This window comes from Neofelis nebulosa, chromosome 3 (assembly GCF_028018385.1).
Source record: "Neofelis nebulosa isolate mNeoNeb1 chromosome 3, mNeoNeb1.pri, whole genome shotgun sequence".
In the NCBI taxonomy this organism is placed as follows: Eukaryota; Metazoa; Chordata; class Mammalia; order Carnivora; family Felidae; genus Neofelis; species Neofelis nebulosa.
The window spans coordinates 121,078,469-121,100,349 of NC_080784.1; the positions used below are offsets into that span (position 1 = coordinate 121,078,469).

A 21,881-nucleotide genomic window follows, 5' to 3' on the forward strand; every position below is an offset into this window, starting at 1 on the left:
TGAAGGTGTGGTTTAGACTTTCGAAAGGAAGAAACATAGAAAGCAGGGGAAGGCTGGTAAAGGTGTGTACGTCTCAAATGTGTACAAGATGACTGTAAATACTAATACCTGTATTTTAAGAAACTGAAGCAATTAGTGTTCTCTAAACTGTCTGGTGGTAATAGTTTTGAAAAATAGACATAATAATAAGAAATAGTAATTTGGAAAAACTTCCACTTTAAACATGGCTAATGTACACTACTTACATTTTAGTATAAATAAATTCCTAAAGAATGTTTTTCCTTTGAAGGTGATTGGTCTGTGCATTGCATGATTATAGGGAATTAAAGTCATATTTTGTGAACAGAGATAAGATTTTTATTTTTTATTTAAAAAAATTTTTTTTTTACATTGATTTATTTTTGAGAAACAGAGTGAGACAAAGCGTGAGTGGAGGAGGGGCAGAGAGAGAAGGAGACACAGAATCTGAAGCAGGCTCCAGGCTCCGAGCAAGCGGTCAGCACAGAGCCTGATGCAGGGTTCGAACTCACAAACTGTGAGATCATGACCTGAGTTGAAGTCGGACGCTCAACCAAATGAGCCACCCAGGCGCCCCAAGATTTTTAATTTTCAAGGATTTTTGAGGGTGGGGTAGACTATGTTTTTCAAAGTTTCTGTGTAACTTGGATTAAAACTGATGTCTTCAAATGTAGGCAGCAATTGTCTTCTATCCTTCTCAAATGCTAACAGAGCATTAAATCATAAAAGCCAGAATTATGGTCTATTTTTCTGTAAAAGGTACAGTATTAACATATGCATGGTACTTGTTTTTGTTTTTTACTTTGACCTGATGATAGCTTCTCCAAGAGATGAAGGAATAAATAGTATAAATTGTGCCTAGTTAAAAAAAAATTATTATTAGGGGAAAAGAATATCATTGTTTGGTTTGTGTCTTCAACTATATAAAAATTAAACACATGTGTAGATCAAATATATTTAGTAGTCATTGAGAAACAAATGAGCAAGTGACCACAAAACATTTACCATCACAGCAGTGATATTTTAGTTTTGTTAAAGAATTGACAGTTTTAACAGAATGCTGATTTCAGTCCATTGTTCAATTTTGACAATTTATTTACCTGAATAAATAAAATGGCATTGAAAACTAAACATAATAAATGTTTTAAAAACAGGAATAATGTTTTGAGAAGACAAGACTTTTGACAGAAATGCCAAAGTGTAACTTTCTAAAGGTTTGAGTAAGAGGACTGTGTAGATGCCAAGTCCTGGATTTGTGATTCAGCTTTGCACAGGGCTAGTCTTTCACCAATAATAAGGATGATGGCAAAAACATCTCACATCTGTGAAATTAGAGTCGCAGAACAAACCTTGAGCTCTTTTCCAGTATGTAGAATACTTTTCAAGTTTGTCAGAAATGTTGTTTCACTCCTGACTTCCCAATTTGTACCTCTTATTCTCTGCTCCAAAGGTTTCATCTAAAAAGGACTGGTCTTACAACAGCGAATTTTCACTTCATCGACAACATCATGCAGGTGGAAATAATGAAATGCTGCTTCAGATTGGATTTCATTTCAAACTCCCAAAAAACACAGATCCATTACAGACATTCAAAGATACCATTTACCTTACTCAGGTAAGGCATTTTCATTCTGGAGTTCAACAGGTTCCTGCAGTTAACATAAGGGATCATGTAGAGTCCGTAAGCCTTACGTGGTGAAAAAATACTCAAGTTTTTATTTCGCCAGTTGAGATTATCTTCTTCAAAATAGATACATGATGACATGCAGTGCTTTTGCATTCGCCTCTCTTACAAATTCTTGGCATTTGCCTCTCTTACAAAGAACAGCTCACAAAGCTCTACAACAAATTGTGCATTAAAATGTTCCCTAGCTCAAGATTACTATAAAGGTTTAGTAATTAAGACAATAGCATTTTCCAAGGACAAAATGGAACAATAGAACACAATAGAGTCCAGAAACAGACTTGTGTGTAATATAGTTACTTGACTGATGGCGATGATGCCATTGCAATTCTGTGGGAAAGGATAGTTTTATCAATAAACAGTGCTGTATCAAGTGGGTATCTTTATAGGAATTTAAGGAAATGAACTTTGATGCCATATACAAAAATTAATTGGTCAGTGATCAGAGACTCAATTGTGAAAGGTAGTATAATAACACTTTTAGGAAAAAAAACTTATTTTCATGATCTTGGCAAAGATTTCGTAAACAGGACATTTAAAAAACACTAACTGTGAGGGGTGTCTGGGTGACTCAGTTGGTTGAGCCTCTGACTCTTGATTTCAGCTCAGGTCATGATCCTGGGGTCATGGGATTGAGCCTCTGTGCTTAGTGTGGAGCCTGCTTAATATTCTCTCTCTCTCTCTCTCTCTCTCTCTCTCTCTCTCTCCCTCTCCCTCTCTCCCTCTGCCCCTCTCCTCCACTCTCTCTGTCTCTTTCTCTCTAAAAAAACAAAGCAAACAAGCAAACAAAAAAATCACTATGAAAGAAAATAATGATAAATTGGACTTCATTAAAATTACAGACTCTTGTAAATCAAGTCACAATTAAGAGAGGGAAAAGACAAGCCACAGATTGGGAACCATATTTGTAATACATGTATCTGCTAAAAGATTTGTATTCTGAATAAAGAACTTCTATAAAGTAACAAGAAAAAGACATAACCTATTAAAAACGGACAAAAACCTTGAACAGGCACTTCACCAAAGAAGATATCCAAATGGTCAGTAAATATATGAAAATGTGTTCGATTTGATTCTGAATCGAGGAAATGCAAATTGAAATCATGCCAGGGTACCCCTACGCAAGGCACACGATGTCATTTTAGCACAATGGCTAAAATTAAATAGACTAACAATACCAGCTGTTGGTGAGGATGCGTGACACCTGGAACTTTTAGACATTGTTAGTAGGAATAGAATTTTTTAAACCACTTTGGAAAATTTTATGGCAGTTTCTATCCAAGCTAAACATTTGCTTCCTCTTTGAATCAGCATTTGTACTCTTAGCTATATACCCAAGAAAAATGAGTGCATATGTCTGCCAACAGATATCTAAAATATGTTCATAGCAGCTTTATTCATAATAGCTCCAAAGTGGAAACAGCCTAGATGTTCTCTAACAGAAGAATTTATAAACAAATTATGGTATATTTCTATACCATAGAAATATATTCTATGGTATATTTCTATAATAGAATACTCCACAGCAATACAAAAGAATAAACTGCTGAAATCAGAATCAATTTGGATGATTCTCACAAACATGTTGAGCAAAAGAAACACTGACATTTCAGTATAGACTAGATAAATCGATTAGTGGTAACCCCTGTTGTGGAGGGCGTGATGAATTATGGTTAGAAAAGGGTATAAGAAAACTTTCTGGATTGCTAAAAAAAAGCTTTATATCTTGATCTGGGTGCTGGTTACATGGGTGTATACACATGATAAAAATCACTGAGGCGTACATGTTCCATTATGCACTTTACTGGATTATTTTTTAAAACAGCTCTATTGAGATATTGACATACCATAAGATTCACTCATTTTAAGTGTAGTATATTTATCAAGTTATGCAACCGTGACCATAATCCAATTTTAGAACATTTCTGACATTCCAAAAAGGTCTCTTGCACCTATTTGCAGTTACTTTCCTTTCTCACCTTCAGCCCCAGGCAAACATTAATCTCCTTTCTGTCTCTATAGATTTTCCTTTTCTCAACGTTTCATATAACTAGACTCATACAATGTGTGATGTTTGCATCAGCCATCGGGCTTCTTTCACCTAGCACGCTGTTTTTGAAGTGCTTCCATGTTGTGGCGTGTACCTGTACTTCATTCCTCTTTCTTGCTCGATGGCATTCTGTTGTAATGGATATACCATGTTTTATATATACATTCATCAGTTGGTGGACATTGGATTATTATCAATCTTTGACTTACGAATAGCACTACTGTGAATATTTGCATACAAATCTTTGTGCACGTATTTTCATTTCCTTTGGGTTGAAATACACAAGTGAAATTGCTCAGTTATATGGTAAATTTATGTTTAACTTTGTAAGAAACTATCAAAACTGTAAGACTGTATTAAAGCCACTGCTTATTAAAATTTTGTAAATATTTATTTATTTTTGAGAGAGAGAAGCAGAGCGTGAGTGGGGAAGCAGCAGAGAGAGAGGGAAACGCAGAATGTGAAGCAGGCTCTGGCCTCTGAGCTGTCAGCACAAAGTGCGACGTGGGACTTGAACTCATGAACCATGAGATCATGACCTGAGCCAAAGTCAGACGCTTAACCAACTGAGCCACCCAGGTGCTCCAAGCCACTGCTTTTTTATCTGATGTTTTTTCCATACTTGTTTCAAGTTTGGAGAGATAAGGCAGGAGCCTAATCCCAATCATAAGAGTTGATCTGAATTAGATTAGAGGTTTTTGTTAAATATGATCACATTTTAAGTTTTGCATCTTAACACCCAAAAATATGCCAGTTTTTATCCAGACTCTTGCTTACCCTCATCAGTTTTCTCCTGTATAAAAACATAAAATTCTGGATGGAAGCTGAAGCAGAAAACTGTTAGCCAAAAGAACACTCTTTTTTGGAAGGTGATAAACCGATAAAGAGAATTTTATTGTTTTATTAAAAAAATTTTTTTTTTTAACATTTATTTATTTTTGAGACAGAGAGCATGAATGAGGGAGGGTCAGAGAGAGAGGGAGACACAGAATCTGAAACAGGCTCCAGGCTCTGAAGCAGTCAGCACAGAGGCCGATGCGGGGCTTGAACTCACGGACTGTGAGATCATGACCTGAGCCGAAGTCGGCCATCTAACCGACTGAGCCACCCAGGCGCCCCTGAGAATTTTATTGTTTTAACCATCAGCTTATCAGTTAGGGAAGTTTTACCAGTGTGATGTGTAATTTGTGAACTTACCTCACAGAATACAAGTTAAAAGGTAAAGTTGGTATCTGTCCCTTTTAAAGTGTTGAAGTTCATCATGATTAGCTTTTCACAGCCACTATTCTATAAAAGTGTCTCAGTTTTGGTATATGAAATAGGATGATCCTTATTTGTGTGTATACACATGTGAACCTTTTCAGCTGCTGTTTTTCATGCTGGCTGTCCTCCTCCCAGCTGTTCATTTTATTACTATTACTATTACTTTATTCTATTTCCTCAAAACCACGTTCAAGGTAAAATTTTTTAAGTTTGTTAATTAATTAATTAATTTTTATTTTTTATCTTTTATTTTTTGAGAGAGAGTGTGTGTACGACCAGAGGGGAGAGGCAGAGAGAGAGGGAGAGAGAGGGATTCCCAAGTAGGTGCCATGCTGTCAGCACAGAGCCCAATGCAGGGCTCTATCTCATGAAGTGTGAGATCATGACCTGAGGTGAAATCAAGAATCAGTGCTTAACCAACTGAGCTACCCAGGCGCCCCCTCCTCAAAACCACATTCAGAGAACTGAGAGAAATAATTGTTCTTTTTGAACTCATTAGCATCAGAGGCACATATTAGGAGCTGGTTTTTGTTGGTGATGGCTTTCATCTGATAATTTAGCACCTGGATGGCTCAGTTGGCTAAGCGTCCGACTCTTAATTTTGGCTCACATCATGATCTCATGGCTCATGGGATTGAGTCCCAAGTCAGGCTCTGCACTGACAACATGAAGCCTGCTTGGGATTCTCTCTCTCTCTCTCTCTTACCCTGCTTGCTTGCATGCTCTCTCTCTCTCTCAAAATAAACAAGTAAACTTAAAAAAAAAACTAGCACTGGTGTCTTATCAGGCATTGGCTTGGAATTGGATTTGTCCTTGTTAGTTCTACCTTGGAAGCTTCTGATGTACTAGCTGGGATCTGAGATGAAAAAAATTAAAATTATGATTTTTTTTTGTTTTTATTGTTGGATTTTCTTGACTGAAAGATAGACAGGAAATGTTAGAGTAAAATGTTCTTTCTCCCCTTGCTCATTTGACTTTAGAACAATCATCTTTGACCTGTGCATTAGAAATAAAAACCTTGGGGCACCTGGGTGGCTCAGTCGGTTGAGCGTCCGACTTCGGCTCAGGTCATGATCTTGCAGTTCGTGAGTTCAAGCCCCGCATCAGGCTCTGTGCTGATGGCTCAGAGCCTGGAGCCTGTTTCAGATTCTGTGTCTCCCTCTCTCTCTGACCCTCCCCCGTTCATGCTCTGTCTCTCTCTGTCGCAAAAATAAATAAATGTTAAAAAAAATTTTAAAAAGAAATAAAAACCTTTCTTAGGTCCATTTTCTCTGTTCCTACTTCCACCCCCTGTTCTTTTTGTCATTGTCTGTCCTACTATTCTGAAGAACAGGGTATCTGCATGTGTACCATGTTTTAAGACATTCTATTAAGCATTTTTTTTGCAACTTTCAGAAAAATCTTGGCTGAGAAAGCTATGCAGTACATTCCTTCACATTTAGATCTGTCCCTATCTTATCTTCTAACAGCAAAAGTATCCTAGGATTTTACTTCTTTAACTCTTCTAATATTCCAAAATAATCTTGCCTCACCTTTCCATCTCCTACCTTATCCTGTTATATTGTATTCCAAATAGCCTACTTACCTAGGCATACTCTCTTAAGCTGTGTCACACAGGCCTCACTGCCTTGTTTGAGGACTGTTTGTACTAACACTTCTGAACTGTTAAGGCAACTTACTCTGCCAGCATGGCCTCTTAACTAGCCTAAGACTCAGAGAGCAAGCTGGGCTGGAGATAGTCTTTACTAACCCCTTAGCTTATAGCTCCCTCTAGTGCCTTCATTTGTTCTTCACATATTTGTTGAGCATGCAATGAAGGCTAGATGCTTGGGGATATCCTTAAGAGATTCATATATATATTTTTAGGTTTATTTATTTTGAGAGAGACAGAGCCAGCATGAGTGGGGGAGGGGCAGCGAGAGGGAGAGAGAGAATCCCAAGCAGATTCTGCACTGCCAGTACAGGGCCTGATACGGGCTGTGAGATCATGACATAAGCTGAAAGCAAGAGTTGGACGCTTAACCAGCTGAGCCACCCAGGCACCTCAAGAGATTCATATTCTTTAGGGTCCATTTTATATTCCTGTGTTGCATGTAACTTGATCACAAGAATGAGAAAAAAGGCATTCTATGTTGTAGGCCCAGGTGTTGATGATACTTGCCACCCTGGAACAGTTATTTGTTTGGTAAGCAGCACTGAGATGTGATAGAAGATCCAAGCCATGCTGAGCTTCTAAGATGAATGGGATGGGTAAAGAAGGGGAATGAATGTGATATTATTAATAGAGTACATTACATACTAATATATATGCAACATGTAATTTAGCAGGCTAGTAGACTGTCAGAATTCTTTGGGTATCTACGACATGACTGGCCCTGGGCCATGAGATGCTTTGTATATCTTCTCATGTAATCCTAACAACATATCTGTGTTACTGTTTTCATTTTATAGTTGAGTAAACAGGCTCAGAAGGGTTAAGTATTTTGCCCAAGTTCTCAGGCAATGAATGCAGCAAGTTTCTGCCTTTTAAACTACGATATTATATCCCTTCACAATTAAGATAAGGAAAGTTCTTTAACTACTGAGGTGTTCGGTTGAATTATAACATCAATTTGTAGCAGTTAAATAAAGCAGACATCAGAAATTTGGCACATTAAAAAAAGGCCTTATTGGAACAATAGAGAAAGTCAATAAAACCAAAAGTTAGTTCTTTGAAATGCTCAACAAAATTGAAAAAACTATAGCTATACTGGCCAAGAAAAAAAAAAAAGAGAAGATTCCAATTACTAAATTAGAAATGAAAGGGGCAACACTACTGTTGACCTTAAAGAAATAAAAAGATTGATAAGAGAATACTGTAAATAATTGTATGACAGTAAGTCATTTAACCTAGATGAAACAGCAAGTTCTTTTCATAGAAAGACACAAATTATGTAAACTGACTCAAGAAGAAATAGAAAATCTGAGTAGACCTATGACAACTAAAAAGATTGAATTCATAATAAAAAAACTTCCCCCTACAAAGATAGCTTCACTTGTGAATTCTAAAAAAAAATATTTAAAGAAGAATTAATACCAGTCTTTCACAAATTCTTCCCAAAAAATGGAAGAGGGGAAAACACTTCCTAACTCATTCTGCAAAACCAGTTTTGTTCTGATACTAAAACCAGACAAAGATATAAGAAAAGCAAACAGAGACTATTATCTTTTATGAGTATAGATGGAAAGAAATCTTCAATAAAATACTAACAATCCAAATCCAGCAGTATATACACTATACACTATACTCTATATACCATAATCAAGTGGGATTTATCCCAGAATGCAAGATTGGTTCAACATGTGAAAGTCAATCAATGTAATATACCATATTAATAGAATAAAGGACAAATAACTACATGATAATCTTGGTAGATGAAGAAAAAGCATTAGACAAAGTCCAATACATTTTTGTGATAAAATTTTTTTTCAACAAACTAGGACAAGAAGAGGGCTTCCTCAACCTGGTGTGACAACTTATGGAGAACCCATCGCTAATATCATTGAATAGTGAAAGACAGAAAGACAAAGTTTTCTTCCTAAGATAAGAAGCAAGATAGTCTTGCCACTTCTATTCAATATTGTACTGAAGATTCTAGCCAAAATAATTAAGCAAGAAAATCAAATAAAAGACATCCAAATTGGAAAGGAAGAAATAACACTATCTCTGTCTGCAGATAACATGATCTTATGTATGGAAAAACATTAAAAAATCCACCTAAAAACCTAGGAGAGCAAATAAGTTAATTCAACAACATTGTAGGGTAGGAGATCAATATACAAATATCAGTTATATTCTAAGCATGAACAGTTTGAAAATGAAATTAAACAATAACATTTACAATAGTATCACAAAGAATAAAATATTTTGGAATATATGTAACCAAATAGATACAGGATTTGCACTATGAAAATTAGGAAACATTATTGAAAGAAATTAAAGAAATAGAGACATCTGTGTTCATGGATTGGAAGACTTAATATTGTTAAGATGGCAGGACTCCCCAAATTGATATACAGATTCACCATAATCCCTATCAAAATTCCTACTGCCATTTTCAGAGAAATGGGGAAAATGATCTTAAAATACATATGGAAATGCAAAGTATCCAAAATGGAAAAAAAAATCTGGAAAAAGAACAAATTTGGAAGATTCACATTCCCTGCTTTGAAAACATAACTACAAAGCTACAGTAATCAAGATAGTGTGGTATTGACCTAAGGCCAGACATGTAGGTTGATTGAATAGAATTCAGAGTCCAGAAATAAACAATTAAGTCCATGATCAAATGATTTTCTATAAGGGTGCCAAGACAATAAAATGGAGACAGAATAGTGTTTTGAACAAATGGTGCTGGAAAAAAGATATCCACATGTAGAAGAATGAATGTGGAGCCCGACCTCATATCATATACAAGAATTAACTTAAAATGGTTGAAATCTAAATATAAGAGTTACAATTATAGGGGTGCCTGGGTGGTTCAGTCGCTTAAGCGTCCATCTTTGGCTCAGGTCATGATCTCGCAGTTTGTGAGTTCGAGCCCCGCATCGGGCTCTGTGCTGACGGCTTGGAGCCTGGAGCCTGCTTCATATTCTCTGTTTCCCTCTCTCTCTGACCCTCCCTGCTTGCACTCTGACTCTCTCTGTCTCAAAAATAAATCAATACTAAAAAAAAAAGAGCTGAATTTATAAAATTCTTAGAAAACATAGGTGTAAATCGTTGTGAATTTTGATTTGGCAACAGTTTCTTAGATATGACACCTAAAACACAAGCAACCAATGAAAAAATAGGTAAGTTGTACTTCATCAAAATTAGAGACTTTTGTGTGTCAGAGGTCAATATCACAATAGTGAAAAGATAATCCACAGGATGGGAGAAAAATTTTGTGAGTCATATATGTAATAAGGATACATAATATGTATAAAAACTCTTAAATTCACTAATGAAAAAGACACCTAGATTAAAAAACAAGCAAAAGATTCAAATAAACATTTCTCCAAAGAAAATGGCCAATAAGTACCATAAAAATATTCTTAACATCGTTAGTCACTAGGGAAATGCAAATCAAAACCACAGATAACCACTCATACCCACTGGAATATCTATAATATAAATAATAAAGAATTATTGGTAAGTGTATTGTTCAGGGTTCTCCAGGGAAACAGAACCAATAAGATATACACACAAATATATATGAGATTTATTGTAGGAATTGGCTCACATAGTTATGGAAGCTGAGAAGTCCTACAATTCATCCACAAGATGGAAAACCAGAAAAGCCAGTGGTGTAATGCAATTTGACTCTAACGGTCTGAGAACTCAGGGGCCACTGGTGTAAGTTCTGGAGTCCAAAGGCCCAAGAACCAGGAGCCCCATTGTCTGAGAGCAGAAGATGGATATCCCAAGTCAAAAAAGAAAGAGAAATGGTCTTCCTCTGCTTTTTGTTTAATTCAGGCCCTCAACTGATTGGATGATGCCCACCCACATTGGTGAGGATGTGAGATTTGGTGAGATTATTTAATCTTCTGAATCCCTAGAAACATCCTGACAGGTACACTCAGAAATCATTTTACCAGCCATTTGGGCATCCCTTAGCTCAGTCAAGTTCACACGTAAAGTTAACCATCACAGTAAGGATGTAGAGAAATTGGAACCCTCGTATGGTTGCTGGTGGGAATGTAAAGTGATGCAGCTGCTGTGGAAAAACTTGTCAGTTTCTCAAAAAGTTAAACATTGAGTTACCATAGGACTCAGAAGTTCTACTTTTAGGTATATATCTGAGAATATTGAAACACGTGTTCACGCAAAAACTTGTGCACAAATGTTCCTAGCATTTTTCAGAGCCAACAAGTTAAAACAATCCAAATGTTTATCAACTCGTGAATGGATAAATAAAATGTGGCATACCTATACAATGAAATATTACTCAGCAATAAAAAGGAATTGAATAATGATACATGCTACAACATGGATGAACCTTGAAAACATTATGCTAAGTGAAGAAAGCCAGTCACAAAGGCCGTATATTGTATCATCCCACTGATATGAAATGTCCAGAATAGGTAAATCCATAGAGACAAAAAGGAGATGAGTAGTTTTCACATAAGGAGGAGAAGGGAGAATGAGGAGTGGCTGTTAACCAGTACAGTACTGTGTTTCCTTTTGGGGTGATAACATTCTGGAATTAGGTAGTGGCGGGAGTGCACAACCTGTGCCTACATTATAAGCCAATGAATTGGAAAACACACAGGAGAATTGTATGGTATAAATTGTATCAGTTTATAACATGGCTAGATTGGAAGATTCTTATCCTCAGGATACTTTTAAGTATATAAAGAATATAAGTCACATTCTGTCAGGAGGGCTTAGTCACATGGCTACCCCTAGTTCCAAGGGCAAGGGGTGTGCTTCTGGAGCATGTAGCCCTCCTACAGCTCTGTCACCCTGGAGGACAGGGGTAATGGGTTTTTGTAAACAGTTGGCAATCTCCATCACAGTGGCAAAGCTGGAATTGGAACCTAGGTCTTGGTGTCCTGGTCCAATTTCTTTTTACCCTACCATCTGTTTCTCCAAGGAGACTGATTTCATAAGTGTAATCAAGCAAGCTGCTGAAAATAGACTTTTTTGAAACTAAAATAAGATTTGTCTGCTAACAGAGGGACTGAGTAGCCTAGGAAATGACTAAGCACTTATCCTTCTTATGTGCAAAGGCTGTCCTCTTTAGGGAAGGATGCAGGAGTATATACATACAGGTCCAGTTTTGAAAAGGAAAGAGGCAATTCCAGGGATTTTCTAGGGAAGTGCGATTGTACAACGTCCCATTAAGAAGCATAGTGGGCAATGGCCTTCTGCATCTTTATGAACAAAGGTGTCATTCATTAGCCCTGATTGGCATCCACCGATTTGGGTAAACCCAGATCCACGATACTGGCATGAAACCGTCTGTCTGTGGTGTCCACTGCACTGTGCCAGAGCCGGAGCACTAGAGTCTCGATTATCCTCCTTCACACCAAGTTCAGATGTGACAGGCCACTAGTTAGGGCTTGCCTAGTGCCATTTGCCTTTCGTTGCTAGCCCTAAGGGGTAGGCAATCCTGCATGCTTGTAAACAAGGTTTTTAAGTTTAAAAATTCTCAAAGACTGTAAATATTTACCTGTTAAACCAGAAAAGATAAACTACAGCGAGGAAATTGTTAGAATAGATAGACCAAAATAAATATATCTTGCAAGTATAGTTCTGAAAATTGAAATAGAGACTGGAAATTCAGATGTTTGGGGGGACCAGGCAGGTATTTTATTTTTTTTTTTATTAAAAAAAATTTTTTTTTTAACGTTTATTTATTTTTGAGACAGAGAGAGACAGAGCATGAACAGGGGAGGGGCAGAGAGAGAGGGAGACACAGAATCTGAAACAGGCTCCAGGCTCTGAGCTGTCAGCACAGAGCCCGACGCGGGGCTCGAACTCACGGACCGCGAGATCGTGACCTGGGCCGAAGTCGGCCACTTAACTGACTGAGCCACCCAGGCACCCCATCAGGCAGGTATTTTAAATGCATGGGAGTATGGCTATTGGGAATTGTGGCAAAATGGAACATATAAACCCTGACTTAAGACATTAAATAACATCCAAATAAGAAACAAAAAACACCTGCTTCAAAACAAAACAAAACAAAACAAAACAAAACAAGAACCCCTGCCTCAGGGCCAATTAAAATCTGTGTGGGGCAAAGGTCAGCTTGGGGGCCACCAATTTATAGCAACCTCTTGACTGGAATCTAATATACCAATATGCAGTAAGGAGTCCAACATTTGTTGCATAAAGAACACAAGAACGTAAAATGTTCTTAGCTCCTGCATTTAAAGAAACAAAACTGGAAACCATTCAAATGCCTAATAATTGAGGAATGATTAATCACACAGTGGTAAAACTGTATAGCCATTTAAAGCACAGCGATGCTAGCCAGTGAGGGGCATGGAAATGTACACATGTGAAAACTAAGTTACACTAAGTTACAAATGTATATGTTACCACATGTGTTAACAAAGATTGGAAAAGAATTTGGAGCAATGTAAATAATTGGATGCCCCTGAGATTTTTTTTCCCCCTGAAAAGAAGCTTAAATTCACCATGGAGAAAAAGAAAATCCAAATCACCTCTACCAAGGCTATGAGTAAAATATCTAGGTGTCCTCTGAATTAGATCCAGTTAAGCACAAGCATGACTATTTTATAGGTTATGGCTTTGTCCTAGAAGTTTTCTTTTTTGCCGGAAAGAGATAATTTCCTACTCTGGTTATACACTGATATTTTGTTCCCACTTCAGAATTCTGTTTTTACTTCTTTCTTATTTATCTTTCCTGTTTCCTATTTAACCTCTTTCCTATTTTACTTCTTTCCTACTTTATAAATGTGGATCCTAGGAAAGAGTCCAGTCCCACATTGAATGGTCTCCCACTCCTAGCCCCTGCAGTCCGTTCTTCTTTCAGTCAGTAGTGTCTTCTTGTGGGCATGCAAATCTGGTCACTTCACCTGTCAGCATACAGGCTTTCTGTGACTTCCAGTTGCCTCTAGGGCACACACCAAAACGTTCCCAGGTCTGATCCTGGAATCTCACCGGCCTCTCTTCCATTGCTCCGGGCTTTTTGCTCTCTGGCCACCCTGGCCTTTCATTCTGGGCCTGTGCATTTTCCCCTCACTACATACATCCTCTTTGGCTGCTAGGTTCTGTCCTCTCTCTTTTTGTCTTCTCCTTTTTCTCAAATGTTTATTTATTTTTGAGAGAGAGAGAGAGAGCAGGGGAGGGGCAGAGAGGGGCAGTGGCAAAGGAGCGGGGAGAGCAGAAAGAGAGAGAGGGAAGGGGTGCCTAGGTGGCTCAGTTGGTTAAACGTCTGACTTCAACTCAGCTCATGATCTCGTGGTTCGTGGGTTTGAGCCCCACGTCAGGCTCTGTGCTGACAGCTGGGAGCCTGGAGCCTGCTTCGGATTCTGTGTCTCCCTCTCTCTGCTCCTCCCCTGCTCGTGCTCTGTCTCTCTCTGTCTCTCAAAAAATAAAACGCTTACACACAACTTTAAAAAACACCCTCAAGCCTGCTGTTTTCTCAGACCTAAACACTCACATCGAACAATAACACCCGTGCTTCAATGCTCTCCCCTGAATCAGGTGATGCAGGCTCAGTGTGTCAAAATAGAGACTGAATTCTACCGCCGCAGTCGCAGCGAGATAGTGGATGGAAAAGGACACACCATGGGCGCACTTTATTGGCAGCTGAATGATATCTGGCAGGCTCCCTCCTGGGCTTCCCTAGGTAAGTGTTTCAGCATCTTTGTGCATGCGAGAGAAAACAATACCTGTGTGGAGAGGCACTGAGAAAGCACAGGGCCTGAGGGGTCAAATTAACCCAAGTAGAACCCCTTCGCAGGGGAGGGGAGGTTCCCCAGTAGCCTATGAACCAACCCGCCCCCCTTCCTAGTCTTTCGGGGGGAGCCTCAGAGGCAGCCCGATTTGAGTTCTGGGCTGTGCAAAGTCACAAAAGCGAGCTAATCCAGGGGATAGATTCATGCATGAAGATCTCAGCCATGTGTCTCATCATTATTGCTTAAAAATTTGAATTTAATTACGAGGACTTTCCAAGCAAAAGAAGTATTTACTTAAGCATCTTTTCTTCCAAATTATTTAGTTGAATTCAACCATGTGGAAGGCTGACCCAAGTAAGTGTTAGAATATCCTTTTCCTAGATTCCCCTTTAAGCACCCCCCCCAACCACCACCACTTAAGACTTCTAAGGTCTTATTTTTGCCTTATTTATCTCTAGGAGAAAGGTAATAGAGTCAGAAATCCAAGTAGGAAGAGTTATCAGTTGAACCCGTTTAGTTGGCAACACATAAGACTGGCATGGTGCCTGCAGTTGAATTATTCTGTTTTGATACATTTTTAAAAGTATGGAGTAATAATGATTCTTTGGCGTTCACTAGAGGTGGTTTGAAGCAAAGTTCAGTCAGAAATATAAACAAATGTTTTGGGTCAAAAATGAGGCAAGGCCATAAAGTAAAAAAGCCACTTTGCTGGGGGAGGCTCTTAAATTAGCTGTGGAAGTAAATCCAAAGGAGTCCATTGCCTGCATGCTTTGATTAGTGCTGAATCACCTCTTGCAGGAAATTGGAGTTTTGATCCAGTTTCTCTGACCAAAGTCTTTATCAACACCAACCAGATAAAAGAGTATTGAATGAGAATCAGGGGTAGACGCGGGGGGAGTAGCCTTTCTGGGACGCTTAAAGCTGGACAAAGAGATATTGTTCAGAGACACTTAGACCCTGACCCTGCCTTCTGTATGTCGCTGAGCTTGTGGACTCCTGGAGCAGAGTTTAGTTCAAGAACTGGAAGAGTCCAGTCTTTGTAACTCTTCCCTTAAATGACTGCATGCAGATTCTTTGAATGAGTTCTTTATTTAAAAAAAAAAAAATTTTTTTTTTAACGTTTTATTTATTTTTGAGACAGGGAGAGACAGAGCATGAACAGGGGAGGGTCAGAGAGAGGGAGACACAGAATCTGAAACAGGCTCCAGGCTCTGAGCCGTCAGCACAGAGCCCGACGTGGGGCTCGAACTCACGGACCGCGAGGTCATGACCTGAGCCGAAGTCGGCCGCTTAACCGACTGAGCCACCCAGGCGCTCCTGAATGAGTTCTTTAGAAAGGGTGACTAAACCCAAGTACAGGTGTATGATGGCAGAGCAAGAATTTGTTTTCTAAACTCTTGCAGGATGGTGCCTCCATGGAGAGGCTCACCATCTTCTTCTACCTGTTACCGAAAGCAAGAGCCTGGGAGAAGGTGTGACAGGTTATGCTGTGTGTGTTCTTGCTCTGGGCAGCCTCATAGCCTCTGTTTAATTCTGCTTCAATGGCTCAACAAATCTGGTGTGCAGGTGGGGTAGGGAAAAGTATGTGTCGCCTCTTATCACCTGAAATACTGATACCTCAAAGGTATCATAGCTGCTTGGAACCGAAAGATTCTTATATATTTCCTTTCAAAAAATAAGCCTCATTTTTAGTTACAATTTTGCAAATACAGAAATCCACCTGGACATTTTATTTTGCTTGGCTCATCAACTTGGACAGTTACAGAGCTAATGGAAAAGCCAGAAATCACATAGCATTTTTAGCTGATTATGTAGGATATTATATTGGTATCCATACTTTGTCACTGATTAGCAACTAGTGTGTGTCCTAGTGAGACCTTTTGTTTCCATTGCTGTTCTCCTGTATTCTGCGTGTGACCATGAAGTTAGAACTGTGCACGTGAGGTCTCCCCTGTAATGAATACCACATGTGAGAGTGTGCAAGTCACCTCAGGTCTGAGCCATCTTCCATTTATGAGAAAGCTTTCCAAATACAGTTGACCCTTGAACAACATGGGGTTGAACTGTGTGGGTCCAGTAATATTAGGATTTTTTTGGTAAATACAGTACAGTACTATAAACGTATTTTGTCTTCCTTATGACTTTCTTAATATTTTCTTTTCCCTAGCTTGCTTTATAGTAAGAACACAGAATATAATATATACAACACACAAAATATGGTTAATTGAGTTTATGTTATTGGTAAGGCTTCTGGTCAATAGTAAGCTATTAGTAGTTAAATTTTGGGGGAGTCAAAATTACGCACAGATTTCTGACTGCACAGGGTTTGGTGCATATTAACCCCCATATTATTCAAGGTCAATTGTGTAAGTTCTAGTTCATTTTATAGATCTAATAGGAAAGGCCTGTCCACCCCTCCCTGTTTGTTGTTTTTAAGGGGAACTATTATGAGTTGTGACTGAAGGGCTGAGAGTTGAAATTTGCAAAATTGGAAGAAATTCTTTCTATTTGAACTTCAAACCACATTCCTACATGTCAGCAGCGTGCACTGTGAATTCTGGACATGACATCTCCCCCCCCACACCCCACCCCCTCACCCCTCCTCCCCGCTTCCCTTCCTGCCATCTCTCTTGAAGTTGTTCAGAAGTGCAGTGCTTTGTGGGGAAAGATCTTCTTTCTGAAATAGAGGCATGTTGAACATATATTTTAGTTTGTGGATTAAGCATACCACACATGCCAACAGGGCACAGAAATAATAGATTCTCAAAAGCTTCTAATTGTATCTGAGCAACTGCCATGAATTGTCATCTGTGTGTTCTCCAGTCTACATTTGCCAGAGGTATTTGTGATAATGGTGGTTTTATTTCACTCAGAGGATTTTGTGTGTATGGGAAAAGGAGACTGTGAGTTTTAAATAACTTTCTGTTACTTTTTAAATTTTTTTTCGGTGTTCTATGCTTTTTTCAGGCGTGCTGTGTAGTGATTCGACATTTGTGTACATTACAAAGTGCCCACCATGATTAAGTGTAGTTACGATCTGTCACCATATAAAGTTATTACAATATTATTGACTGTGTTCTCCATAACTCTTATAAATGAATATTTATAATATTTGATACAATTGTAACATTTTCTTACGATTACTAATATATGTAACATTTTTATTTTTTTTTTAAATTTTTTTTTTCAATGTTTTTTATTTTTTTTTATTTTTTGGGACAGAGAGAGACAGAGCATGAACGGGGGAGGGGCAGAGAGAGAGGGAGACACAGAATCGGAAACAGGCTCCAGGCTCCGAGCCATCAGCCCAGAGCCTGACGCGGGGCTCGAACTCACGGACCGCGAGATCGTGACCTGGCTGAAGTCGGACGCTTAACCGACTGCGCCACCCAGGCGCCCCTGTAACATTTTTATTACCGTCCTACTGATTTCCTTCTTCATGTGTATGTAGTAAAAAGGACCTTTGGTACACTGAGCTGGAAGCAGAATTATGTATGAGAAAGTGCTACCTAGGAGTCAGGTCTGGGCTCAAAGTACTGCCTGTGGCATGTTTGATTTAATGGCTTGAGCCTCCGTTTCCTCATTTGTAAGGTAGATGTTAAAGATGTAAGAATGCCATGAGGTAATGTCCAGAATGTTCCGAGCCCTCAACAAATGTGCGTTCCTGCCCCTGTGGACTCTCCCTCCTGTGCCCAGTCCCTGGAATCCTGACAAGTCAGACACAGCTGGACCACGGGCAGGATAACCCTGACTGTCTCACCCTGGCCATGTCTTAACTTTCCTATTTTTAGAATATGGAGGAAAGTGGAAAATGCTTCATTACTTTGCTCGACATTTCTTCGCTCCACTGTTGCCAGTGGGATTTGAGGATCAAGATGCGTTTTTCATCTATGGTGTGTCAGACCTTCACTCTGACTGTAAAGCGACGCTCACTGTAAGTTGCTTGGTTTTTTTTTCTCTTTAAGATGGAGAGTTTTTGATTATTTCTTGAGTGATTTGGTTATAGTTCTTGCAGGAAAAAGAAAAGAGAAAACAATGCTAGGCTAAAAGAGAGGGTAGAACCTCAAAGAAACCCTGGGGCACCTGGGTGACTCAGTTGGTTAAGCATCTGACTTCAGCTCGGGTCATGATCTCACAGTTTGTGAGAGTTCGAGCCCCGTGTCAGGCTCTGTGCTGATAGCTCAGAGCCTGGAGCCTGCTTCTGATTCTGTGTCTCCCTCTCTCTCTGCTCCTCCCCTACTCGTACTCTGTCTCTGTCTCTCAAAAATAAATAAACGTTAAAAAAATTTCTAAAAACAAAAAAATTAAAAAAAAAAAAGAACCTCAAAGCAGTCCTGGGAGGCTGCAATTTGGAGGACACTGTGAATAGGTGCCGGTTATAGAATAACAATAATACACCAGGTCGTGTGTGTTCCATGGATTACTTTGTTTAATTCTCACAACCGCCTGTGAAGCCAGTGCTGTTATTATTCTCATTTTACATGTGGAGAAACAGAGCCTTCGAGAAGTCGAGTCACTTGCTCAGTTACATGGTACTACATAGTAGGACTGGTCAAACCCTGTTCAACCCAGGGTTCATAGGCTCTTAACCAGTTCTGCTGTTTTGACTTGCATCTATTATTACTGGTGTTCTCTAAAAAAACAAAACAAAACAAAAACAAAAACAAAAAACACAATAGTAACCAAGTAACCAAGAATGTTTGGTTTTGCTCTGTCTTGTGTCTCCCTAGGTGAGAGTCCACACGTGGAGTTCCCTGGAGCCCTTGTGCTCCTCTGAGACCGAGCGTTTTGTCATGGAAGCAGGGAAGGCCATTCTCCTATACAAGGAGCAGGTGCCTGCATTGTTGGGGCATTGTGGGAACTGTACCCGGCAAAGCTGTGTGGTTTCCTTTTACCTTTCAACGGACAACCAACTTGTGAGCCCAACCAACCATCACTTCCTGTCTTCGCTGAATGAGACCGTGGGGCTCCAGAAGGCACACATCACCGTAAGTACCAGTGGCCTGGGGTCATGGTGGCCTTGCAGACCTGCCCTGCTTTGGGGGCAAGCATGCTGCATCCTGCATTTTGCAAAACTTCTCCTGGGTGCTGAGTTTACCTGGGACCTGGGAAAGGTCAGCCTCTTTCCACTAGAAGCAAAGACCAAATGACTTTTTTTCGAACTCAGTGTTTGTCAAAGTTTAGGGTTCCTGCCATCCTGCTATCCCTTGGCCCCTCCGGAGGGGGGCTGGAGCAGAGAGCAGGAAGCGGCAGTGGGAGTCATCACCGCTGATGGCTCCTGCACTGACTGCATTCCAGGCTCTGTCCCCGGGGCTCTGCTGCCTCATTCCTGAAGTATGAAGTGCTGCATTGACACTGGAGCAAACCTGTGTAGAGGGGAGGAGTAACATGCTGCAGCCAGGAAGCCCCAGGAGAAGCATGCTGATTTTGAGTGTTTAAGTAGAGTCTATGCATGTTTTTTAATGTTTAGTTTTGAGACACAGAGACAGAGCGTGAGCAGGGGAGGGGCAGAGAGAGCAGGAGACACAGAATCCAAAGCAGGCTTCAAGCTGTCAGCACGGAGCCCGACGCAGAGCTCGAACCCACGAGCCCTGAGATCATGACCTGAGCTGAAGTTGGACGCTTAACCGACTGAGCCACCCAGGCGCCCCGAGTCAATCAATTTTTAAAAACACTCCTCAAGGGCACCTGGGTAGCTCATTTGGTTGAACATCAGACTCTTGATTTTGGCTCAGGTCATAATCTCATGGTTCATGGGATCAAGCCCAACATCGACCTACCTAAGATTCTCTCCGTTTGCCCCTCCCCCCCTCGAAAATAGAAAAAAGAAATTCCCTCTACTCTCTTTGATTTACTGCTTCAAAGTAGCTTAATCACCAAATCTATAATTGCCAAGAAAAAAATGGGATGACCAGGATGCGTTGTTATAAAAATTGTGCAGCTGGGGACCTTGGAATCTGTATAGTTGATTTAAAACCTTTCCTACCCTTTCCCCCACACACCGTGATTAAATGTATTCTTCAAGAAAGTTTTATTCTCTAATTTTAGTGAAGTTTAAGCTTGTTTTACACCTTTACTTAAGCATTGAGAATGCTTTAGTGAGAGAGTTTTTATTGCATTTACTTAAGACTTTTTTTTTTTTTTTTTTTTTAAGAGAGAGAGCGAGAAATTGCATGAGAATGGTAGGGGCAGAGGTCGGGGGTGGGAATCTTAGCAGGCTCCACACTCAGTGTGGAGCCCAACGTGGGGCTTGATCTCATGACCATGAGATCACGACCTGAGCCGAAATGAAGAGTGGCTTCATTTCAGAGAAATGACTGAGCCGCTTGACTGAGCCACCCAGGCGTCACGCATTTACTTAATCATATAAAAACTCAGTCTTTGAACTGATCACATATCTTTCTTAATAGCGAAATATTCACATAACGAAATGCAAATTATCTATAATAACTGATGGGGAACAGCTATGAAGGGGATTATATACATTGATGTAGTTTCTTTCCAGAAAAAAAAAATGAACAAAACCAAAAAATATGTAGCAGATAAATTTGCAATCTCTAGACTTAGGATTTTGAAATCTCTTTCTCTTTCCTAAGCCAGGCCTTCATGAGCCTGGGACAAGTGGGTGTGAGAGAAAAGTGGGACTTGTTCCTTTGTCCTACCTCATTTGGATTTCAATGAGACCTGCCCTTCCTAAAGGGATGTAATAATAGTAACCATAGCTAACATTTGCTGCCTGCTTAATATAGGCCAGACGCTTGGGTGCGCTATCCCCAATAGGATGCTGGGAAATTGTTTTCCATGGCTCCCTGAAGCCAGGGTACAAGCTCCAACCTGGACTCGGCAGTGAGATTGAGATGCGACTTCTGATTGGAAGAAGGCAATACGAGGGAGCAGGCACCAGTGTGGCTTCTGGCTTTGGCTTTGGAGCAGCAGTAGCTGGGGCCTCCTGGCAGCTGTGTGGGCCGGATGTGGGGCCAGCCGTGTGAATTGCATGCCTGGGACTGACTGCTTTAGGGTCTTCACCGAACAGCTGGGCGGCATGATTTGGGAATGTAACCTCTTGCTTCAGTCCTGAATCTCTGACCCTCCGAGAGATACCTAAAACATCTTAAGTTTCTTTTCTGTTTTCTCCAAAGTACGGTTTCTTGTTTATAACTCAGGACCCTGCATGATACGTAAGGCCAAAATGATATATAGTAAAAACAGTGCCCTGAAATTCTTCATGCCACATATAACATGTAACGTCAGCCCTACCGTGTGGCATGTGTGCATGTTGAGGAGTCATGTTTCATGTCAAATGCACAGCTTTAAATACCAGATCACACTCAGCTGCAGGCTCACACTGAGAACCTCACAAACCCCTATCCTCAGGGCACAGCCCAACCTGGCCTCACTTTAGCATGTGCTAATTGGCTAGTTCATGGCAGGACTGAAACTGCACTGTCCTTTGCTGATATTGTGTGGGATTCA

The 21,881-nt window shown here is 39.9% G+C and overlaps 1 protein-coding gene across 4 annotated transcripts in view; it reads left to right on the forward strand.

Annotated features, from left to right (window-relative positions):
• MANBA (mannosidase beta) overlaps positions 1–21,881 on the forward strand; it is a 114,544-nt gene that overhangs the window by 90,802 nt on the left and 1,861 nt on the right. For all 4 annotated transcript variants that reach the window (XM_058721778.1, XM_058721780.1, XM_058721779.1 and 1 more), the window contains 4 exons: positions 1,469–1,633; positions 14,215–14,359; positions 18,200–18,342; positions 19,139–19,396. In XM_058721778.1, coding sequence (XP_058577761.1) covers positions 1,469–1,633; positions 14,215–14,359; positions 18,200–18,342; positions 19,139–19,396 — 711 coding nt within the window. The remainder of the gene's footprint in view (positions 1–1,468; positions 1,634–14,214; positions 14,360–18,199; positions 18,343–19,138; positions 19,397–21,881) is intronic.